General features: G+C 35.1%; 1 protein-coding gene across 2 annotated transcripts in view; it reads left to right on the forward strand.

Moving 5' to 3' along the window:
* Positions 1–24466, forward strand: part of LOC145986006 (transforming growth factor-beta-induced protein ig-h3-like) — a 72226-nt gene extending 47760 nt beyond the window's left edge. Inside the window, exons 5-14 of one of the 2 annotated variants that reach the window (XM_083120172.1) lie at positions 1778–1954; positions 3456–3587; positions 4242–4410; positions 8221–8430; positions 12735–12872; positions 14409–14524; positions 16154–16344; positions 17535–17703; positions 19277–19435; positions 24137–24466. In XM_083120172.1, the coding sequence (XP_082976298.1) occupies positions 1778–1954; positions 3456–3587; positions 4242–4410; positions 8221–8430; positions 12735–12872; positions 14409–14524; positions 16154–16344; positions 17535–17703; positions 19277–19435; positions 24137–24238 (1563 nt within the window). In that variant the 3' untranslated portion in view covers positions 24239–24466. The remainder of the gene's footprint in view (positions 1–1777; positions 1955–3455; positions 3588–4241; positions 4411–8220; positions 8431–12734; positions 12873–14408; positions 14525–16153; positions 16345–17534; positions 17704–19276; positions 19436–24136) is intronic. The other variant, XM_083120173.1, reaches the window with a different exon arrangement.
* Positions 24467–26373: the final 1907 nt, after the last annotated feature.

A 26373-nucleotide genomic window follows, 5' to 3' on the forward strand; every position in this document is an offset into this window, starting at 1 on the left:
GAGACTGAAGGGGCATAAGTGACACCATCGACTATTAAAATTCCTTAATATTGTTAAAATATCAAAATAAGACAGTATTAAAAACTTGTACCAAGCGCACAAAGACTACACAAGTCGATACTAATGTTGGACGAACAGTGTTCCATGTCCCACACCATGGCTGTGCAGTCTAAGGTGGAAACTTTGGGCTCTGGCTACAAGACACTTGCAGGTTCAAGTCTTCCAAGGGAAGCGTAATAACTTTTCCTGAGATTTCAGCCCATGTATGGTACTGGTGGCCACCCACCATTGTGAGAAAATTAGGGAGCTAAGAATGAGTAGCGTAACCCAGTCACGGAAACCTACAACAATGACTGGGGGTTCATTGTGCTGACCAAACATTGCCCCGTACCTGGTTGAATGATCTCCCATCTCTGGTGGGAGTAAGGCCAGCAGTGGTTGATAATCCCTGACCCTCACAGGCAGTTGCGCCACATGTTATTAACAGTGTTCCATATGCTATTCCTTATTTATAAATATATGTTCACTTACAAGCGAGGTTATCTAAGTGTCCCCTCCAATTTCCATGAAATTTGGCAGGTGTATAGAGGGGCCCAAAGGTAGAAATAAGTGTGCTAAAAAAAGGTCTTATGTGGCACCCCCCCCCCCCTCAAATGTCAAGATGAGGAGAAATTGAAGTGGAGATATGACCCCGAAACCATGTAAATATGGCATAGGAAGAACACGCACATATAATTGGATCACACACACAGCACAGAACTGTAGGATTGTCGGTACCAAACTCAAGTGCTATCATGAAGGATGATGGCGGTTGAATTTCTGTGCTAATAGTACTGGCAGATACATGATACACAAGTGGGACACTTGCGATATGAAGTGCATATCACTGGCAAACACAGGGGGTCAGATCCCCACTTCCATTTGTCCTCATCTTAACATTTGAGGGGGGTTTTGCCCCCTAAAGCCGGTTTTTAGCCGAAACAAAAAAACATGCATTTCTTCCTTTGGGCCCCTCTATACACCTGCCAAGTTTCATGGAAATTGGAGGGGGACACAGGGATCAGATCCCCACTTCCATTTGTCCTCATCTTAACATTTGAGGGGGGTTTTGCCCCCTAAAACAGTTTTTAGCCAAAACAAAAAACACGTATTTCTTCCTTTGGGCCCCTCTATACACCTGCAAAGTTTCATGGAAATCAGAGGAGGACACTTAGATAACCTCCCTTGTTAGTTCACAAGCGTGTGTGTAGTGAGAGTATTAGTTTGAGAAGAGTAGTGAATTTGATTAGAATCTTCTTTCCATTTTTTATAGTTCTCTTGTTAAATCTAAATGTATTGTTTTATTGAAGTTTATTGATTAATTTTTAATTAGATGTGTCTATATTTTAAAGTTTACAGGTGTTATTGATACAGAGTATACAATTAGTGGAAGTGAAAACCCATGATAAAGAGCTGTTAATAATAATACAAGTAACAGTGGCAATAATATCACCAGGGCCCAAAACAAAGGATAGCCTAGGGGCCAAATTTTATTAATCTCCCCCTGTGCATAGCTGAATGGATAATGTCTTCTTTTATTTAAAGCTGTCCCAAGTTCAATGCCCAATTGCTCCAAAATTCAAGTGTTGACCCAACATCGCCAGGACAATTGGGAAGCTCATGCATCACTGCTTGATAGGCCTTGGCCCTCAAAGAGCAGTTGCATGATGGAGTTTAGGATAGGAAATTTTGTAGGATGAGTTTGTTTAAAGGTTGTTATTTCTTTCTTTAAATACAGAATCTGCCTCGATCTCAAAGAACACGGCTTGAAGCTTATCAAAGAAGTCCACAAAATCCAATTTTGTTGTATCATTTAGCTGATGGAAAAATAACGACACACCATCTCAGGTCAGATGTGCAAGTTGATTCGAGATACCCAGGATACCAGCTCAGAATCAATAAGTATTCTAATGGGGTAAGTGCTTGGAGTACAAATATTCATTGATATTACGTACAGTTATGTTCATGTTTAGTCTTCCTCCGTGGCCGTGTGGTCTAAGGCACCTTGCTTTGGACGGCGGCTGCGGGACGGCATGGGTTCGATCCCAGGTTCAGTCTCCGGGAATTTTCGGCCTGTGTATAGGGCCAGCGGCAACCCACCATAATGAGGAAATTGGGGAGCTACGAGTGAGTAGTGTAATCCGGTCTCGAAAATCTCCTATAACGGCTGGGGGTTTGACGTGCTGACCCCACATCACCCCATGACCGGTTGAAGAACTCAACACCTCTAGGTAGGATTGTGGATGGAGACTGGCAGTCGGGAGATAGGCCAACACCCTTCAAGGGCTCTCTCACCACAGATTATTGTTATTATTATTATTATTATTATTATTATTATTATTGTTCATGTTTATAACACAAAGACCAAATTTTAAAAAAGTAGGTGTTAGGTTTAGTTTTTTATAATTGAACATTTGTTGTTGAATATTAATTATTGAAGAAATATTTGCAAAAAGATTATTCTAACATATTTTCACAGTTCATTTTGTATTCATGAGGTATTTTTGAAGATTTTGTACACTTTGAAGATTTTGCACACACATCATAGGCCCCCAAGGCCTATGATGCACTCCCCCCAAAAAGGTAGAAGATTCCTCCCCAACCTTATGCCAAATTAGCAATTTTTTTTGGTCAGCAAGAATTTGCAGAACAATATAATACATATATATTTAAGCAATGTATATTGTATATTACTTTGAGTTTTGACATTGATTGAAGTAACATTTTACATAAATGATAATAACTTCTGATTGTTGTTGCAGCAATCTTATTGATAATTTCCTAATTTTGCACCATTTTTAAAATTGTTAGTGTGCTGAACCTTATTCTTAAAAGTTTGTCTGCTTGATTAGTTTAGTTTAGTTTAGTTTATTTGCGTCCAAGGACTACCGGTGTGTACAAATTACAGTACATGGTAATATAGGACATGTCAATACTTACATTACAATACAATACTACATTAATAGATTTTACAAATACAAAATATACAGCCAAAAATTGTAAAAAATTGGGTCTTACTCTGGTATTATATTAAAATTAATGCGAACAGCACATCCTCCCCCCTTTCCAAACCAATTCTAAAGGTATAAAGAGGTGGTGTTTCATTTCAATCCCATCCTCGTGATCACCACATACAGGTAGAACAACTGTACATAATAACCATAACTAAAAATCAATAACAAGTCAATCAAACTAACCCGCACCCCCTTTTTTGTGAGAAGATATATGGAATTGGTAGCTAAACTATAAAATTCTGTCCACCCCAAAATTCCCATGTCGCAGGCACGTCATGAATCCCCCCCTGTGGGCACCCCTGCTTTGAGGATATTTACAGAACTATCTTTGAACTATAAGAAATATGTTGAGTATCTTGAATATCTCACTGCTTTAACTTTTCTAACATTCTTTTCTTCTAGCTCGAAACTGTAAATTGTGCATTAATTGTAAGAAAAGACCTGGAAGCAACAAATGGCATTGTTCATCTTGTGGGTTCACTGTTGGATCCATTCAAAACCGTGCAAAATGAACTTGCAGAAATGGTTGTACAGGTATGCTGAAACTGTATCATTTATAAACACAATAAAGCCATGTCAAGAGATTTTGTATTAGGGTATTAACCATTAAGGGGAGAGGGGGTCCATTTTTAACTGTCAGTCCTATATTTTGCCTTCTTTTCCTGCATTTGGAATTCTTTATTTTATGAAATCTAAGGTAAATAAGTTGCCACTAAGCGCTACTTACACTGTCAGCACCCTAGTTGACTGGAAATTTCTTGAGAACTGTGGTGAAAGTCATTATTTCAGTCATATCTTAATTATCATATTTTTATTAAATTATTTCATTCACTCAAATGCATTACTTGAAAAATAATAATAATTGTATATTGATTTTACAATGGGTGATATTTTTCCTAGTGAACAGTTAGAAATTCTTCATGCAATACATCATATCAATGATACCTATCATGAGCTTCACTCTTCTCCCTTTTGTTAAATGGTGACAGATCATTACCAAAATTGTTAATGATTAAATGAAGTGTATAATTTTTGAAAAGTGGCTCTAGTTACCTCTTCTAATAATTATAATGATTGAAATGTGCAGACATTCACAGAACATGACCATCTGGAGATACTAAAGGGAAAAGCTAGAATTATTTGTTCCTACTATGTTTACTCCTTTTAAATATTGTATTTTATTTGCAGGATGGAAGATTCTCAGAACTAGCAAAGGCTATGACACAATCTGGATTCATTAATAGGCTGCGTGCAGCAGACCATTCTTTTACAGTTTTGGCTCCTTCAGACGAAGCGTTCCAAAAAATTCCAGTATCTCGAATGGAGAAAATTCTATCAGACGATACTGCCAGAGATGGTAAGTGAATTTTAGTTACAGTTGTTAGTGGCTTATGGAGCTTTGGAGGGTAAGGTCATTTTTAATGGTGGAGAAATGCAAATACTGGTAAACATTAAGAAAAACACACTAGAATATTATTCGAAAGTTACTCTTTAAAGTAACCAAGTTACGTTACTTCACCTGAAAAATTAACTCAGTTATAGTTACAATTAACTCATTTTGATGTTACTTTAAATTACTTGCAGTTGCTTTGTTCTAGATATAGCTCATTCAAGAACTACAAGTGGGTTTGTAGAAGTTTTCAGCGAAAAATGCAGGCTTGACCAGGACTCGAACGGGTCTCTGACATACCGTGCCATTGCTCTACCACTGAGCTACCGAACCAGCCTGGTCTCGCCTGATTTTTCGCTTTGCTGTTTTACCTGAGTGGAATCGTCTCTGTCAGTGCTACTGCAAAGGGATCTGTTGCCTTTGAAACATTGTAGATGCCTATGTTGCCTGGATCCTCCCAGCATAGAGATGTTATTTCTTTAAATTAGGCACACACAGAAGATGTACTCGTAAAATGTTTTAACGAAAAATGCAGGTAGCTCAGTGGTAGAGCAATGGCATGGTATGCCAGAGACCAGGGTTCGAGTCCTGGTCGAGCCTGCATATTTTGCTGAACAATTCTATGAGTACATCTCCTGTGTGTGCCTAATTTAAAGAAATACAAGTGGGTTGTACTTTATTCACATAAAATTATCGAAAATTACAATTACTTTTGATTCAATCATAATTAACATCACATGTTTAAAGTTAAAAATTTAGATGTAAGAAAATTCAACGTTTCTGAAAAAAAATGTCACACATGATTTTTTGTATATACACAAAAAAATAATCTAGGAGATGTAATATTCTTCCACATAAAACATAAAGAAAAGTAACTAAGTTACAGTTACTTATTTAAAAAATAACACATTTACAGTTTCTTTAAACAACCTTTCTGCATGGTTTTGTGTATGGTTGTCTGCACGGTGCCCATCAACATTGTAATTCAAGTAAAGCATCAAATTATAATTTAGAAGCACAATCTACCTGTATTTTTGTTCTCCATACCTGAACAATAATGTTTATCACTACTTCATAAAATAATAATAATAAAAAAAATAATCAAAGTTTTTCAAACCTCTGACTCAATAGTGGCTAATGACTCTGAAGTTAGGTGAAGGAAAAACATGGGGTAATAGAGAAAATTAGATCAGTAGTTTACACATACTTATTTTAACAATGGAACTCATGTATTTCTTGTATATGAAATTGATCCTTGTGAAACAGCTGCTTCTTACTTAGCTTAAGTAACAGTTCTTTCTGAATTGCAGTAGTTACTAACAAAGAGTCTCTCTTGTGAAACTGAATTCCTGAGGTACAGTAGCGTACGCAGGATTTCATCAAAGGGGGGGTTATTTCAAAAACTTTCTACAAATTCACATTACCATTGTTTTATTATACTTTAATTAATGAATAATAATAATCAATAATACTTACAATTAATTAATTAGTTTAATTACTACTAATAATACTACTAATGCAGCTGCTCTTGCTACTTATATCACTACTATTATTAAGTAGTAGAGATCTTCATAAATATATTTATGAAAGCAATAGAACAAAATTACCTTTTTTTTGTTTCTTTTGTTACGAAATAATTGTCTAGTCAACTGTTATTTGTATATGAAAGGTGAGACATTCTAAGTGTGAAGAAAATCCATAAAAACAAGCAAATATATTAAATGTATTGAAATAATCAAAATATGAAACTCATTCAAGGGTCTGCGGTGGTCTAGTCTGACAACCTCGTGGGAGATCGGGGTTCGATTGCAGGAATTGGTTGGAATTTATCCAGCCTTGTCTCCGCACCCAGCCTCATGTCAATGGGTACCTGAGAGCAACCCTGGGGGATAAAGGCTGCTGGAGCATGGTGCTGATCACATCCCTGCAAAATGGCCGAGATCAAGAATGTGTGGGCCCCAGCACACCACTACATGTGCCTTCATGGCACGGTGCTATATGCACGGGGAAATTTACAATACCTTTACCTATGGAACTCACCCAGGATGATGATGAGGCGCGAGAATACATGTTGCCAAATTCCACTGAGTCTATGTTTTCATTCAAAAATAAGTTTATATACTTTCCAACACGTTAATCACTTCTAGGTGATTCAGAAAGCACTTCTTCAACATTATTTAATGATGTGGATGTAGACTCAGCATCACTTGAGAGTTCACAAGGAGATGCAAAATCAGTACTGGGAAGAACGTTTGCAATAACGTCGGCACACTGCGACGAAGCAAGGAATTTTCACAATTCTCGCGAGAGACTGCGCAACTTTTTGCAAAAGAATTGCAAAATTGAACTTTGTGGCCGCTTAGATTGTGTTTGGAATGTTGTTTTTCTCCATGCTGCATTGGAATAATAATTCAAATTATTATTATTATTATTATTATTATTATTACTGTCACAGATCTTTGACTGTGATAAATTAGCCATTTTTATTTTTTCTACAACATTTTTCATAAGATTTCAAAAGCTCAAGGAAGGGGGTTAAACCCGGTAACCCTCTCCCCTTTGCGTACGCCACTGCTGAGGTATGTGTTTTTATCCGTTTGAGGCATGAAAAGCTTCTTTCCATGGACATTTAAAAATTCACATCATAGCACTCAGTGGATTTCTTAACTTCTTTACTAGCACCAGTGGCGTAGCACAGTTCTCCCTGCAAGTAAAATATTGAGGGTTCCCTCAGTGGAAAAAAATATTGAGATTGCGCCAGAGGGGAAAGAACTAGAATAGTTAGCAACTCCCCCCTACCCCCCCCCCCCCGCAAAGTTGTAAAATGAATTAACTTTAAACCTACCTTCCCATTTTTTGTCATCGACTTAGGCTATATATCAGTTTCGAAATATTTTCTCTTACTTCAACGTGGTGGCACATCCAGGATCCTTTTTTTAAGGAGGGTGGAGGCTTCACACAGCCAACTATTTTGTCCGTGATCCTTTGCATTTTTGTTCGACCCTTTTTTTTAAAAAAAAAATGTAGGTTACACATATATTTAAAAAAAATACTATTTGGTGAAATTGTTTAAAGGACAGTAAACCCTCCTATTTTGGACTTGAAGTAGATACTAAACTTTATCTACAAAGGGAAATATAGTGTATTTGCCCCCTCCCCCCTGATTTTGGAACCCAATCGCCGCCACTGGCAGCCAACATAACACGCCTACGTTGTTTGCAGGAATATGACTTTCCCAGCCAGACCTCTTCACTTGAATTGTTCTGTGAAGCAAAAGTTGTTTTAGAAGGTGTGCACTACTTAATAGACTACAATGCACAAATATGTTTATTTTAATACTAATATACATGATTGTAGATTAGGCACACACAGGAGATGTACTATGTAGAAATTTTCACCGAGCCTGCATTTTTGCTGAAAATTTCTACATAATATACATGATGTTATGCATTTTGCACATTAATATGTAGTGAAGCGCCACTGTACCTACTTCACCTGAATACCCGCCTCTTAATTTCAATGCACACCACTGCCATTCTTTATTTTCTTCATCTTCATTAACTCCTGTGAGGGTAAACTTCCTGAGTATAATCTTGATTTATTGAATGCAACATCTAAAGTACTAACACTAATGTCTTTCAACAAAATTGAATCCACTTTCATGAGTTTATGTGAAGGGACGTATTAGGCATACCATTACAATGCAATTTTTCAAATGCACACATGCACCGTACATTGAGTTAATAAGCAATTCTAAAGGTTATTCTCTCTTTACAGCTCTTCTTGAAAACCACGTGATCCCACATTCACTCTGCCTTCCAGCAGTGATAGGCGAGCATAAAGTGAGGACCTTGGGACCAGAGAAGTTGACCTTCAATTGCGACAGGTCGGGCAAAACTGTGGAGGAAAAGAGACTTAGAGCTGACTTCACATTAGGAAAGAATGGAATGCTTTACATGATAGATGATGTTCTTCTGCCAAATAGAGGTAATTTGTATCATACTGCACATGATTTTACTAATTTTAGGCTGGGATAGATCTTTAGCTGACACCAGTGAAGCCGTTTTTGAAATTTCCCCTCCTTTTGAAAATGCGCTATGATATTTCAAAATTTCAAAATCTGAAAAAGTATGTCAGCTTAGGACTGAGCATTCACATGAATCTTCCTGTGGCTTGTTTTTGCTGTTGTCTATATATTCACAATAGCCAATTCAACTATTGATCTAAGATTCGTGTGAATGCTCTAGAAGGTATTCTAAGTGGATTTAATTTTTCAGATTCTGTAATATCATAGAGGTTTTTTTTGAAAAGAGCATAAAATTTGTAAACATCTTCTCTCTCTGCTGTTGGTCAAAGGTCCAACTAAGCCTTAAATAGCTCCTGCTAGTTGTCTGGGTTGGCGATAGATGCACTAATTACCACATTTACAGAAATTTGAATTTGAATTTGAATTTTATTTCTCTTCCGTTGACTCTTGTTTAAAAGTGCATGAAAAACGTCAAGATACATAATGAAATAATAATTAGTTAAGTACATCATAACAAAAAAAGAAGAAATATTGTGTAGTACATTACATCACTACACCAAAGTAAAAATTAAAAAATACACTTCATTACACTACAATAAAAATAAAAAACACATTATCATTGTTGCATTATTGAAATAAGAATACAATTAAAATACATATTTTTTTAGTACATTGGCCTTGTATTGTCTTGTTCCATGAATTCTCTGATACTGTAGAGAGCTCTCTCTGTCAAATATTTTTTTATTGTTTGTATTTGTTTATCTTTTGGAGATATCAGTTTTATGTCATGAGGCAGCTGGTTGTAGAATATTTTTCCGGCATTCGTTGGTGATTGTTTTGAGATATTGAGTCTGTGTTGGTTCTGGTAATTATTATCTTTCCCCCTTGTATTGTGGTTGTGTAATTGGTTATTTTTAGTCATGCTTCCAGTATTTAGAACAAACGTTATAGCCTTATAGATATATAGGGAGTATATTGTCATTATTTGTTTCTCCCTGAATAACTCTTTGCAAGATTCCCTACAGCCTAGTTTCTACATTATTCTAAGTGCTCTCTTTTGAAGTCTCAGTATTCTGACAGTATTATTATAAAATGATCCACCCCAAGCTATTATGCCATATTCAACATAGGGGTAAATTAGTCCATAATATATGCATTTGTTAATTTCTATTAAATTATATTCAGCCATTTGTTTTAGCAGGTATAGATTAGATGATAGTTTACTGCAGATGTTGTTAATTTGTTCTTCCCACGTTAATTTTTGATCCAGTGTTATTCCCAAAAACTTTACCGAAGATACAGTTTCTATGAGCACATTGTCTATGCATAGTGTTTGTGACTCAAAATCCATGTTTCGGATTGTATTGAATATCATAAATTTTGTTTTATTGTTGTTTATTATTAATCCATGTGAAGTTAAGTATTGTGCCAGTTGGTTTATGGTGATAAATGTGTTTATTTCAAGCTTCCTAGGGTCGATACCTCTGGCAAGAACAGTTGTGTCATCTGCATAGGTGACAATTTTTGTGTTTGGGTATTCTGGTACATTGTTTATGTACAAAATAAAGAGCAGGGGCCCCAGGATTGATCCTTGGGGTACCCCCATTAACACTTTCCTACTTTGTGATTTAAAGTTAGTGACTATACCATGCATGTTGTAGCTTATGTGAGTAATTTGCATTCTGTCCTGTAGATAAGATTGTATAAGTTCATAAGCTATCCCTCTTATTCCTATATTGCTTAGTTTGACCATAAGCAGGTCATGTTTTACCCTATCAAATGCCTTGGAAAAATCTAGATATATAGTGTTTGCAGCTTCGTGTTTCTCTAATGTTTCGGTTACATAATCGATTAACTGTGCTAGAGCTGTGTTTATTGATTTCCCTTTCTGGAATCCATGCTGGTTTCTGTTTATTATGTTATATTTGTTACAAAACTTTATAATATAATTTGATAAAAAAATTTCCAATATCTTTGAAAAAGCAGATGTTAGGGAGATAGGTCTGTAGTTCTCAATGTCTGTTGCAGCTCCTTTTTTGAAAATGGGTGTCACTGTGCTGTGTTTTAGAACTTTGGGAAATGTACCAACTTTTATTGAATTGTTGACTACATACAGCAGGGGTTGTAAAATAGATTCTGAGCAGGATTTATTAAGTTGAGCTGACCATTCATCAGGTCCGTGTGATTTTTTGTTTTTTAAACCTTGTATGACTTTTTTTTAGCTCTTTAGCACTTACTTCTGGGATATATATACTGTTTGGCTGATATTTCTCGATTGGGATCTCTAGTGTTTTGTCATTATTTTCATTGGTTAAGTTTATAAAATATTCGTTGAATAAGTTACATATGATATTCGTGTCAATTACTTCAGTGTCATCCTTGATGACTATTATGTTTGCTTTATCATTGTTTGTGTTTGATACACGGTGATTGTTTACAATTTTCCAAATGGCTTTTTGTTTATTAACAGACTTTTTTATTTGTTTCCTGAAAATACTTGATTTTTGATTCTTTATGGCTTTCTTGAATAGTTTTTTTTACATTTTTGTACTTTTCCTGGTGCTTAGTGTCTTTTGTAATTCTAAATTTTTCATATTCTATTTTCATATTACTTTTCAAAAGTATAATTTCTTCTGTTAGTGGCACTTTCTTCTTATTAGGGTATATTCTTTTTGTTGTTTTGGGACAAGCTACATTTAAATAATATGTTAAGTGGCTTTTTAGCAATTCCCAGATATCATTCGTGTCAGTTAGTTGGTAAAGGTCTATCCAATTTTCCTGATGTAAGAGGTATTTAAGATAATCTATATTTTGCTCACATGTATCCCTACATTCTATTGTGTAACTTTTTGAGTATTCTGACCTTTTCCCTTGTATTGTAATTTTTTGAGACGTGTGGTCAGAGATAAGTGTATGTAGGAGTTCAGCTTTAATGTGAATCTTAAGTTGCGAAAATTATAGTGGAGCTTTGGAGCTCAATTACGACAGTGCTGGTATTGAGTGTCTTAAGTTCAAATCTTGGTTGAACTACAATCAAGAGTATCATTTTAATTGTTGTTGAGATGTAATTTCGTAACCATTATTAAGTTGATATCTCAAACCACATGTTTACACCAGTACACCAACTGGTTCATGTAAGAACAGAAAATTCTGTTGGTCAAGCTTTTGCAACCTTACTTTACAGTACTTCATTCCCGCTTCAGTAGAGATCACAACCTTAAATTTCATAGTTTAGGAACTACAGACTAATCAGTGCTGCTTTGGAGTTGCCAGAGCCCATGATCTATTGAGTAAAATAACTTCACTGGCAACGTTCAGTAGCATGAGATGGGACTCCACAATTGCTGAAATATAATGATTACCTCCTCACCCCAGAGATGTAAAACTGGCAGTAAATTGTCATTTAACATAAAACAGTAAATAGCCATTTCCACACTTGTCATCTACAGCTATCTTTCATGAACATATTTGAATAATTGCATAGGTAAAGTTCCAAATTCCCACACTGCAATTCTTACTGGTTTTCCAATTAATTCTGAAGAAACAGCATTCATTAACAAAGATTGTGGCATCTAAGATGGAGATGATGCACTACCATCTCCATCTTATCTGCCATAACCTTTGTTAATGAACGTTCTGACCTTCATGTTGGAGTAGTTAGCACAGCACACTACAATGCAAAAAAGCAACACTAAATAACAAAAATCAAATGAAAGCAAACCTTTGTTCGCAGTGGAGTGGTCCTTCAGAATTAATTAGGAAAGCAATAAGAACTGCAGTGTGGAAATATGGAACATTGCCTATGCAATATTGAAACCACGTATACGTGCCAACCATGAATATATGAATGAACATAGATTTCTGCAAAATAAGGTCTTAAAGTGGTCAATTCCCAACAGATAGATTTGACCTCCTTCAGTTGGAAATCCTTTAGTCTGTGTTTGATGATGCAAACAAAAGTTTGTGAAACAATGGAAATGTTGTGTTTCAATTTCTGTGTTGTATATATTAAGACTATGTATAAATAACATTACAGTATTTACAGCAAATAGCATTACAATGCATTTTAAAGTTGAATTAATTTTGAGCAGACCAAATGAATTATGTTTCTCAGAAGTTTCAAGTAACATAATAAAATGCTATTGAATTTGTGAATGTAAGAAGAAATATTTAGAAAATCTAAAAAAATACTGTTGAAGTTGTCAAGATACTCTGTCTTTAATTGTGTAATGAAATATTTTATTTATTGATTTCTTTCCACTAGCAAAGAGCATTGTACAACTACTTGAACAGGAGAAGCTGTTTGCTTTCCTCATGTTGATCCGAGTAGGAGGTGTAGAAGATTTCTTTGAGAGCTTTGGAGACTACACATTATTTGTGCCTTCTGAAGCTGCAATGTATTGTAAGTTTCTTTTTATATATATGCTAAACATATATGCAAGAAAATTGGTTTCTTCTCTGTAGGCTTGTTTATTTGCTCAAATGTTTCAATAACATCTCTCTCTCTCTCTCTCTCTCTCTCTCTCTCTCTCTCTCTCTCTCTCTCTCGTTCCCCTCCCTCCCCCCTTTCTAGAGGTACAAATATGTTTTTTTTAATTAATATAAGAAGAAAATAAACAACGTCAACAGCAGAAGGAACATAATTTTCACTTCATCATAGAGGTTTCTACGGAATTGTCCATCGGTGGTTATTCCTTGTTCTATATCTTCTCTCTTGCCTATCAGGCTTGCTGGATATTTAACCTTTAGCACACCTCTGTCAATGTTACATTTCATATCTCCTATTCTGATGTTGTCATTTGTACCAATAACACAGTGGTTCCCAAAGTGTGTGCATTGGCTGGCTTACAGGGGCACCACGAAATGTTCCAATATTTTCACTGAAATTCAATCAATGCTATGATTGGTTTATTAGTACTTTTTACATATAAATTGTTTCTGAATTTAATATGTGTGTTTATTTTTTAACTTAAGGCAAACAATGTGTTAGATAGGGAAGAGGGTAAGGTAAAAACATTCTAATAATCTATTTTGGTATTTCCAACATAAATATACTCTTTTAGAATGAATCTCTAAACAATACATGACCTTCCCAATGGCATAGTGGAAAAGTCGTTGTTTTGTAATTAAGGGGTTCCACGTTCAATACCTGATGGAAGCACATAGTGGTTTGAATCCCACTTTAAACTGTAGGTCCAGTCCAGTCCACGCATAAAGTAAACTTATAACAAAACTAAACAATAAGTTATTTTTTCCAAGTTAAAACCTGCTGGAATTCCAACTCTTTACCTACTGTATATCTTTATTGAGAACATGAATATAAAATTTAGATTGTGAAATAATGTTTAATGTGCTATATCACTATTGACTGTCAGTATGAGTTTTGGTACTCATAGGTTCTAGTATATTCCTATCAGGAAAATTTCCATGTAGGTATATTTCTAATATTTTCATTTCTGGTTGAGCCAGTTCACAATATATTGGCATCTGAATTTGGATTTTATAATAGCTTAATAGTTTTCATTTGTAATAAAATATGGTCATATTTCAAAATACATTAAAAGCTGAATGTTTCTCAACATGCGTAATTAGTCCTGATTATCGTCTGTGTGTAAAAATTTTAGTAATGTTTTGTACTTGTTTTAATATATGTGCCCACATATTGATGTAAAACTAGAGAATATCTTATCTTTGATACATTTGCTTATTTTATGCTTATTTCATGATTCTATTTATTTTCATATTAATATTTTTATTTCCTGTAAAAAGTATGAATTTAGTATTTTTTAACATTGTATTCTTTCTCCTTTACCCATTACCTTTCCTTCCTTTCAACCTGTAACAATAGTAAGAAGTAAAAATCCTGGAAAATAATAAACTATACTCTAGTAAAAGTTGCTGGGTGTTGTTTATGTTCATGCATTTATTTCTTCCTTAGCTATGTCATCAGAACAACTAGAAGAGTTAAAATCTAGCCGGGAGAAAGCTAGGAAATTTGTATTGTATCATGCAGTACAAGGAAGAATAAAATCAAACAAAATCAGTGACAATCAGGTAAAAATTACATCATATAGCCCATTTTTTTATATCTTTCATCTTTATTTTAATTGTTAAGTTTCATCTCCTTGTGTCTTCAAAGCATATTCCTTAGCATGTTTGCATTGCTTTGATAAATAAAAGAACAATGAAGCAAAAGAGGATTGAACTGAAATGTATTTATTGACCATAAAAATAGATACATATTGTGTGATATCTTGAAAAGTCTCTTAATTATAATTATTTTTTCTACACTGTTGTCTATGCAAAGTGATCATAAATATTTTCTTCTTAAAAATGTAATTATTTCATGATATATTTCCAGGAATTTATTTTCAACTTCACACCTCATGGCATTCATCCCATGCACTTTTCTACACATAATTCTTCCTGAGCGTCGTTGTCATGTAATCAAGGTGTCCTGGGTTCAATACCTGGTGGAGGCACATAGTGGTTCGGATCCCACTTTAAACTGTAGGTCCAGTCCCAATTAGCCTTACACTTAGAGTGGACTTAAAACACCAAATCAAACCAAAACCAAAAAGTTCTTCCTGAGCATAAAATTCTGAAGTCATGAGATATATATTTATTTGCATATATGTGTGGACTCTTGCGTAGCCAAATGTTTAGTGCAAGCAGTCCCAGGTTCGATTCCTGGTGGCAACGCCCAAAATTTCGGTGTTGACCCAGCATCGTGAGGACAATTGGGGAGCTACTTGAGAATAAGCAGCAGTGGTCTCCAGTTTTGAAAGCCAGAACAGCTTCAATGGGACTCGATGTATCTGATCATGCACCATGCAATAAAAAAGTCACTCTGGCAGGCCTTGATCCTTAGAGGGCTGTAGCACAATGTTGTGTTGAGTTGGTGTTTTAAGTCCACTTTATGCACAGTAAGGCTAATCGGGACTGGACCTACAGTTTAAAGTGGGATCCGAACCACTATGTGCCTCCACTGGATATCGAACCCGGGACACCTTGATTACAAGGCAATGACACTACCACTGCACCATCGGGGAGGCCTGTAGCACAATGGAAGTTTCTTTTAGCTGTATGTGTGTGAAAGAGGGACAGAGAGAGGGGTGGAGGGTAAGGTAAAAACATTCTAAGAATCAGATAAAAAACTGTGTTGCACACTTCTCAGAACCACTCCTTATCCACATAGGTAGTAAGTGCATTCTACCTCTGTCTAGGGGTTTGGATCAGCAGCAACTGATGAGTAAACATGCTCACCACAGAGAATAGTTCCTGACTATTCCTGAGAATAGTTGAAAACTTTATATAAAAGTTGTTATATGTATGGAAAATGAATGAGTGGGTGGGTGATTTCTAGCTTCCGCCACTTCTCTGTGAAATGCAGTATTTGCTACTGTTCATAATTATGTTGCCAGGATCAACGAACATTTAAAAATAAAGTATGTACCCTATCAATCAACTATGCTAAATGCATGAAATCGCTGAAAATTCTTCAAAAACACTTTGCGGACATGCAATTTCTTTTTCCTTCTTCCTAGGTTGGAAAATTTACATTCTAAATTAATATTATTAATATTTTACTACACAGAGTGTTGGTTAAAAATTATATTTTACTTGAACACTGCTTGTTTCCATTGTATGGTAATACTTAACTTGTGTATTATCTGTTATCAGATTTTGATGTCCCTGGATGAAGAGAACTCTCTACGTCTGCTAGTTTACAGAAAAGCAATTGGAGTTGAAAATGCAATAATTGAAAAATCAGATGTGGAAGGAATGAATGGATGTGTGCATGTCATTAATAAGGCTCTCTTTCCATCGAATGCCTCAGCTGGTGACATCTTAAGGAAGAATGGAAACTTCAGGTAAAATATAGAAAGTATTATTTTATTTATAAGTGTGTCAGATGTATTAATTTATTAGTCGACCTGTGTGGCAGAGTGGTTAGCTCAGCATTCTATGATGCCAGGGATCCCGAGTTCGAATTTCAGCCTGAGCCTGGGCATTCTTTGTGAATGTCCCTTCATCAATTTCATCATATCACTCATACTCATTGCACAAATAGCTAAAAGTGGTAGAAAAAGAAAAGTGATGCTAAATAACAAAATTCCAAAATTCTTATTATCTCTATTATTTTTGTATCATTCCATCATTTGTAAAAAACTGATTCATGACAAAAATTGAAACAGTTTTGTTTCATACTAGTGTATTTCATGCAAGGATTACACAATTTTTAGATGTTTGTAATTAGAATAAATCCCCTTTTTTGTTTACAGATTGTATAAAGAAATGAATTAAATCCTAATACTAATGTTTAATTTTAACCAGAAGACTGAACAGCCATGTAGTTTAATTTAATGCATGCAATGAAGAAATAATTATGGTACAATTACTAATTATGAAATACAATAATGGTATTGATTGAAAGCTGTGTGCAAACCTTTAATTTTTGTATCTTTTTGAAAAAAAAATTGAAAATTGTGGCTCAGTGTACGATTAAACCATGGTCTATCACTATCATTTTCTTTCTCTATCTCTTAGGATAATCACAATGATGAAGATGAATGATGATTAGGTGAAATTTATGAGGAAAGAGCTACAAAGAAATGTAGGCCTTCAATGGTGAGACATTGAGTCGACTATTCAATGGGCTTGACCATTGAGGCAGCAACCACTGAACTACTGAGCTATCGTTCCAAATTACACAAGTTAGATCTGTGATTCAGTTGAATTAGTTCCCTCAATATCCAGGAGATAGCATTAGTGTTCACGTATCGAAAGGTGTCCAATAGCAATGGGAATGAATGGGAGATGCAGCTGAGCCGTACTTAGACCAAATAATTTTGTAATTCAAGATTGAAATATGGGTGATTCATTATATCAGCAAGAAATTAATGAACCAAACATTTTGCATTGAAGTTGGCTCTATGTTTTACTTACACTAAATATGATAGCCTACCAATATTTTTGCCTCATTTATCTTCTTTAGCATCCAAAATACTTATCTTTGCACAATTTCAGTCTGGGAGACAAACGTTTTTTCGAAATTTTTCAGTATTTTTCTCCAAGCCATGGAAAAGGTGATGTCATCAAGCCCAGGTACTCTGGAACTACAGAAGGCTGGCTCCTCTTACACTTTCTTTGTGCCAACAGACCAGGCTTTCACACGACTTGGATCAACACGATTGGAGAGGATGATGAACGATGTTCCATATCTAACAAAGGTTTTGTATTGTTATTATTTTCTCTATTGTGGAAATACAAGAAGAAAAAGGGGAGGAGACAATTTTCAGATCTGAAAGTTTTATAAATTTTATTATTGGTTCATTAACATTACATTTAAAATGAACATTTTTGTTCATTTCACTTTGTAATAGAGATCACAGAAACGTTCTTGCCAATTGCTAATGTTGTACACTGTGCGAATTAAGCTTTTTGCTTTAGGGGGGAAATGCCCACTCACTGGCGTATTTGTGATTTCATTTCGGAAGCTATATTTTTAAGTGTGTGCAAATTTGTATGTGTTACCAGTAAGTACAATAAACAGCTCTAAGTACCTTAGAACATTGGTTCTTACCTAGATCATTAAAAATTTTAGAAACAGTATATTTACATTCTAAAAAAAAAAACTCATACAAAAAGAGAACTATCGAAGTAGTAACACCAAAAATTTGACCAAATTTGTATATCTAAGTTCAAACTTAATGCCCATGTAACATACTTTCAAGTTTCTTGTGTGGTGAACACTTCAATACATGTAAAATATCAGCACTATGCCATGCAAACTTAAGTGGAAAACAGCCTGCTGAAATGAGACAAACTCTTTGCTGTCTCGAATAGTTGAGGTTGGTCAGTTGAAGAATGGTGTCCTCCTTTAATCCACAAGGCTGAATACTTTTCGGTAGGGAAATCTTTGATGGACCCGATTAATTTTTCAATCGTGTTTGTTACGTAGATAAGAAATGGCATACTATATCCTTTCAATTTCATTTTCTTTGAGGGGGATAAAATCATTCCTGGCAAGGAGAAAAATTATTTTCCTTTGCCGGTGATAAAAATTTTCGTGGGGGGGAATATCCGGTATGCCCCCTTTAATTCGCACAGTGATGTTATAACACTAAGATTGTTATTATAATTATTATAATATACTAAGTTCCATGTACCTTAACAATATACTAGAATTTTTGTTACTTGCTGAAAAAGATCATATTAAGTTACATTATCTTATTTATGTTATTACAGTAAACACACAGGTATGTGAACAAATCAGTACATTTCCATTTAATGGCAAACACATGCACTGTTTGCACAAAATATGTAAAAGACAAATTTCAGCATACACAGTTGCTATATTGGTCAATCCATAACAATCAACCCTTTCTTTTTTATGGACCCAGTAATTTTCAGACCTTCTCATTTTTGGCCATATTTGGATGAACTGCAAGAAATCTGAGTATTGCTACAGTGACGTTCCGTAGGTAAAGCACCAGTAAAAATTTAGACCTTGAGACTTGACTAGGAGTGGACGTACTGGCTGTTTTATAGAAACGGCTAAGCCTATAACATGCCACTAAGCTTTTCATCCAATTTTGTTAGAATATATGTTACTACTACAAAATAACACCTTATTTTAGAGAACCAGGATCAACTGTAATTATAACAAAAATAAATTTGATTTTAAAGCTATCATGAAAAGTTGCATTTTCTCATAATTTTTCTTATTTGTACATTTAGATTGAAATTTAGAAGCTGCATTTATCTGTGGTCTTAATAATTGTTTAATTTCTACTTTTGCAGACAATAAAGAATCATGTGGTAGAGAACATGATGGCATCCGAAGCGTTTAAGCCAGGATTGTATTATGATGTGCAGACAAGACAGAATCCTGTTGACATAGTCAGGAAAAATGGAAAGCTGAAGGTGAAGTGTCGAAGCAGAAAGAACAGCACAGCATGGGTAATGTGCCCCAATGCACTGCATGCTTTCTTTTATAGCACAGTTATATTTAATATTTATATGCTGCTGAATGTAATCATTGGATAATGCAGAAAATTATTAGAAGGTCTTTACTCATTAGATTACTAGAACCACAGAAAACATTGCCATGTGATGCAACAGTCTGTGAACAGGATGTCCCTATCAGGACAGGGGTATCATGATCTTGGTACACAGTTTACAAATCTTAAATTTTTTAACATGCTGCACTGCCTTGTCTGACACTGTGGAATGATGGTTATGCTGATACTAACCTCAATCCTCCTTTCGTTTCTGGTCTTTTATTCATTTAGTCTATCCTGTAATTGCCTCCCTGATGGCACAGTTGCCTTGTAATCAAGAGGTCCTAGGCTCGATCTCCAGTAGAGGGACATTACACAGTGGTTCAGATCCAACTTTAAATGATAGGCATAATTCTATTAGCCAATGAATGTGAAGTGGATTTTAAACACAAACTTTAAATTCTCTCATGTGTATTAAATCAATACAGCCTTAGGAAATTGGTAAGGATGGTCAAGAGTAGTGGCGATTGGATTTCAAAACTGGGTGGGTAAGGTACAAAAATTTGGGGGAAAGGGGCACTTTACTTTCCCTTGGTACATAAGGTTTAATAGTTTTTCTTGTATGTACGCATTGCTTGCATTATAGAATTATTTTCCTGTAGTTTACGGTTATTATTATTATTATTATTATTATTATTATTATTATTATCATCCTAGTGTCCCAATAGAAGGTGCCACAGATGCATTACACAGATGACTTATTGAGATGAAGGTTAACCCAGTAGAATCATGGGAAATGGTTCGATGGTTTACTGTATGTGCAAATTACAATTACTTTATATTTGATGGCAAAATCTATCAGCAAAGTAATGGTCTGTCAATGGGAAACCCAGTATCCGGAATCATCTCCAGCATTTTCCTTCATTAACAATCTCCAATTGTTAATGCGATAGGTGCGGATATCAAACTCAGATATGTAGATGATGTGCTAATTATTGCTAAAAATGAGAACACCATCATGGACGTATTTAAATTCTTAAATGAATCACATCGTCGCATAAAATTCACTTGCGAACCCATGAATAACAATGTAATTTATTTCCTTGATCTGCTAATTAAGACAACTGACTCAACAATTCAAACATCAGTCCATAGGAAAAAATTAGCTGGGGAAAAATACATCCATGCCAATTCAGAACATTCGCGTATAACAATGGATAACATATTTTTAATTTTTTTCCTGAGAGCACAAAGACTATGTTCTAATAATGAGGATATCAAAAATGAAGAAGAAAAGCTTTTTAATATAGCAAAAGAAAATGGCATTCACACTAACAGAATAAACCAAATCAAAAAACAAGTCGCAAGAAAACTAAAGGAAAAGAGAAATACAGACAAAGATGAAAAATCTGTTGAAAAGAAATTTGTGTGCATTGCATTCCACAAGGGATTCTCACATAAAATTGCAAACATTTTTAGAAGTTTTAATTTCAAAATTGTTTTTAAATCACCAAGAAGTTTGGAATGTACATTTAATGAATTCAAAATGAGAAACTCTCTACCAGATGTGGAAACCACAGGAATATATAATATAAGTTGTTCATGTTCAAAGGATTATGTGGGACAAACAGCAAGGAAAATGGCAATAAGATGGCACGAACACAATTTGGACATTATAAATCTAAACCCAAGAACAGGTTTGTGAACTCATATCATCGAAGAAAAGCATTTGATTAAAAAGAGAAGAGTTTTAAAAAGATTAACGGGAAACACAGAGTTGAATTACTGGGAAGCTTCGTTCATTCCAGAAGAACACTGGAATAAATTAAATAATGAAAATGGTAACATAGATCCAGTATGGAATTTTCTTTTTCACAAATGGAGTAAGCCACCATCTTTAAAATTTAATGTAACAGAAGACATCAAGAGACTTTGTGAAAACAATGATGAATTTGAATTACCTGATGATATTTGGGATTCATAATTTTAAAAAAATCTGAAATAAAAATAAAACAGACTGCTTTTTTCACAGTTAAGTTGCTATATTACAACAATGTAACATTGACAACATCCATTATATAACGGATTCTTTTTGTTTAAAAAATTACTAACCATTGTTATAACTGTATCTTTAGTCAAAATGAAAATAAATGTCTGATGAAAGGAGTGTGTGTTCTCCTGAAACGCCACAAAGAAAAACTGTTTTCTTATGCTTGTAATAACCGTAAACTACAGGAAAATAACATAAGGTTTAGCATAGTGCAGGGGCAAAAGTGCCCCTAATCGCCGCCGCTGGTAGAAAACATATGTTCGCTCTCTCTCTGTGTAAACATTTCATCAAAATTTGTTCGCTGAAAGGAGCCAGAAGTTTGACTTAGGTGCAGCTACAAAAACACCCACTATGGTGTTTTTTAATATATAGGGTCGGCGAGAAGTAACTAGGCATTGAAAATTTGCTGTAGTTTTTGTAATATTTAAGCAATCTGAATGAAACTTTCTGTATATATGCATTATGGAATAGGCTTACATATGTGGATACGAATTTCACAATACGATGATGTTTTGTTATCTTTTCAGTAAGATGACCAACCACCTGATTGTCCAGGAGCACGTGCAGATTGCAGCATGCTACGAGACATGGAATTCATTGATTGCTGTGCAACCGAGCCTGTGGTCATATAACAGTTCTTGTCTCCAGCTGGATAGTTGCATTTATGCCCTTCACTGCATGCCACCACCTCTGCACAGCAATCACTGAATTCCACGCCTCACAGCATGTTGCAATCTGCACGTGCTCCTGGACAGTCAGGTGGCTGGTCATCTTACTGAAAAGAAAACATCACCAAGTTGTGAAATTCGTATGCACATATGTAATCCTATTCCATAATGCACAGAGGCCTCCCCGATGGTGCAGTGGTAGCGTTGTCACCTTGTAATCAAGGGGTCCCGGGTTCGATACCCAGTGGAGGCACATAGTGGTTCGGATCCCACTTTAAACTGTAGGTCCAGTCCTGATTAGCCTTACTGTGCATAAAGTGACTTAAAACACCAAATCAACCAACCAACCATAATGCATAGAAATTTTCATTCAGATTGCTTAAATATTACAAAAACTACAGCAAATTTTCAATGCCTGGTTACACCTCGCCCACCCTGTAGATATAATACCTGTGGTTTCATGGAATAGCCTGGTTAGCTTCAATCTTACTGACACATCTGTTAGAATCTGAACATTATAATTAATTAAAATACCCCTTGCATGAAGTCACTAATCTTCTGGATGTTGAATTGGGAAATACAGTACACCTTTAGAGAAAAACGATCATGTGAGAATAGTATAGATTGATAAAAGGGAGAATCAGATGATACAGGGAAGTATAGATAAAAGAAAAATAATCAGGAAAATTATAGGGGTCCTGCAGAGCGAAATGGTTAGTGTACTTGCCTTTGTTGTTGCCTCTGGGTTCGATTCCTGGGAGACCCCAAAATTTCAGCATTGACCCTCATCGAGACGACAGTTGGGAAGCTACTTGAAATAAAAGAAGAAGTAGCAAGCTCCGGTCATGAAAGTTAAAAACCAGTGGTGATGGGACTTGATGTGCTGACCACGTGTCATCATCCAATGAAAACGCTGCTCTGACAGGCCCTGACCCTTAGAGGGACATAACACTGAAAATTATCGAATATGACTAAGCAGTAAATAAAAGTCTGTTCTTGTATCTAACACATTTCATCTTTTTCATTAATAGTAATTTATAATTGTTAACACCAACAGATAGACAAGCATGTGTGTTAAACAAGAGAATTCTGAAAAAATAAATTTTAAATAGAAGAGGATAACTTTATTAATCTTTCATTAAATATTGCAACTATTCAGCTAATAGTTTAATGAATTCCTTATTATTTTATTTGTTTTTCTTTTTGTTATCACCAAGTATTTGACTTTCAATCTTGGCTCCAAAAACTCCTTCTAGAGTTGTTTCATCTTTCATGTTATTGTTGTGATTATCTTAAAGAGGTATTCATAGAAATGTGATAATTAATAATCAGAATACAATGCATAATCTATATTTTTAACCTCAAAACCTGACATTTTTTAAAGAAATGTTAATAATTACAATTGAAGCAGTCACAAGGACAGTATACTGTTTTGTGTGCTACCAAACTTAGAATCAGTGGTCCTGACAGTCATGACTGTTATACTCAAAAATCTTTCTTCATCTCCTGTCTACTGTTCCTCCCCCCCCCCCAATCTTTCATCGCCCCTATCTTTCATCAACCCCAACCTTTTATCACCCTCTATCTTCCATTGCCTTATTTCATTGTTGTGCTCTATCATTTGTTGTCCCTATCTTTCATATCACCCCATCTTTCATCCTTGCCCCCCCCCCTCCTCGCCATCCTTTCAGCAACTGTGGCATGTGTTCCATGTTCCTCCTATATAATGTGTGTTGTAAAATGCTACAATATTTCCTTTGTTTCATTCCAACTTGGCAACAACATCCTCATGGGATTTTTGTTCCCCAAAACACCCTCAAGGCTCTTGGGGGGGGGGGACACAGTCACCCACCCATGTTTAATCTGCCCTTAGCCTTTACTATGCCTGATCTTCATGTTTTAACATGCTATACTACATTGAACATTTTGTTTCTTTCTCCAGGTGAATGATGCAACTGTCATCAACAGTGACATTCTCAACACAAATGGAGTCATTCATGTCATCAACAGGGTCCTGCTTCCCGACCAGAATCTCCGAGGATAAATTCACAATGACTGAGAAATGGAATAGAAAGGAACAAAACTGCCTGAATTCTTCCCACTGCCAGTGTATAAAGAACAATAAAAACTACCTACATGTTTGTAAATTTTTGCACAAATAAATACCATAATAAATATGTGCTATTATATGTTAAATGTTTATTCTGTTTTCTTCCACTGACTGTTCAATTATTGAATGTTGTAAGAAGTAATGCCTATTACAACACCATATAAGAAGATATTAAAAATAATATTGAAGCAAATAAAGTTTATTGCCTGATAAGTTTCAGTGTCCTGCACTTACTTCAATTTCTGAGTTCCTAGAAATACCACGTTATTTTCTGTAATGCTGTTGTGTACTTTTTCAATATTATGGACCTAATCTAGCCTACTTAATCCTTCTTTAGTAAAATGTAATTTCATATCTCCTTTTCATGTGGTACACTTTTCATGGCCCTCATTAATTCTCATTTACTTTCGAGAGGAGTGAGTATATTTTCATGTTTCTACGTTCATGATACCCACCAAAAATTCCAGTTTCATGGTGAGGTAGGTTAAACCACTGTTGTCCTTAACCCTTCAATTGTACTACGCTGCCTAGTTGGCATCTAGTGGGCAGTTTTTGTAAAGCGTGACATGTAATGGAGTTACAAGTAACAGGTATTTTTTGAATAACAGTACTTGTAAATAGTTACTTTATGAAATTAGTAACTGTATCTTTCCTTTTTTCAGGTAGAGTAATGAAATTAGTTATTTTTCTGTAAATTTTTAACAATAATAAGGTAAATTGTGGTCTGGTAAAAAAAAAAATAGAAATAAGATGCAAATTTGTGAACATTTCTAAATTGCAAATATTCACAAATAGATGCTCTAGATATGAGTAGTGAGTAAACGTGCTACACAGCAAGGGCACCCACGGAATTTTTTCTCAAAGGGGCAGAGGTTCTCAAAGTAGGGGAACGTGGGGGATACTCTCCCCTCAGTTAAAAGGATTCTCTCATAAAGTACCACACCTACAGCATTTTCTCCATGTTGATCCATGAACAGGCACATCATGAACTCCCCCTGTTGGCACCTCTGGCTACCCCATAACAATAATTACATGGATTTTATCTTCAGTGCAAATTTAACTTCTTAAAGTAAAATTTTCCTGTGATAAGAAGTTAGAAATGCGGAATCAATATATTTTTGTTCCAAATGATGCACCTGCTTTAAATTAAGCGGTATACCAATACTGAGCATTATATTTTAAGAAGTGATGTTATTAATGAATATCGAGAATATTGCTTATTTCTTGTAATGCAGCTATATATAGTAAAAATCTTCACATTCAGCTCAGTAAAGTGCCAAACACGCATTCATGCAACACATTACTGCGAGCGAAGCGAGCAAGAATATTTTTACATCCATTTCTTTGCAGGCTTTCAAGAATATTAATTTCATGGGGTGTGTCAATACTTTCTTAGGATCCAGAGATATTTATTCTTTTCCAGCGTCTCTTTTGGCACGTTCGGGGTCAAAAACATGTTGATACCATATCGTTAAATACAGTCCCCAAAATTTAATGTTCGAACTCTCTCTCCACTACAGAAATCCCTTGACAATCTAAGATTTAACACTTTATCGAGAACTTCCTATCTCCCCCTTTAAATTTAATACTCAATTCCATGCCAATTTTAGACTTACTGTTGATATTGAAGAGTGGATATTTCCTCCTCCAAAAAAATAATTCTCAGTCTCCACACCAGAATTTCCGCAACAGTCTAAGACAAAAGTAATACACAAGAATTGGAACCCTCTCAATTTAATGCTCAATACCCCTCTAACTAAAATACCCACCATAATCTAAGACCTAGAGTTGGATGCTGTCCCCCCAAAAGGTTTAATTCAGAATTCTCCTCAGAACCCACGTGTCAATCAAGGCCTAATATGTAAAAGTATATATATATATATTTACCCCTTTCGATAATATGCTTAAACACTTTATTTTCTTCATCTAATGGATTAAATATGGTGCATTTAAGGTGTAAAATTTTTACATATATTTTGGAAAAATATAAAGGGTGTCCCAATAAGAGCGACGGATTTAATATGCTTAAGAAAGGGGCAGTATCCATTTCTTTGCAGGCTTTCAAGAAT

The sequence above is a fragment of the Lepisma saccharinum genome, chromosome 3 (genome assembly GCF_977018435.1).
Source record: "Lepisma saccharinum chromosome 3, izLepSacc3.1, whole genome shotgun sequence".
NCBI classification, from domain to species: domain Eukaryota; kingdom Metazoa; phylum Arthropoda; class Insecta; order Zygentoma; family Lepismatidae; genus Lepisma; species Lepisma saccharinum.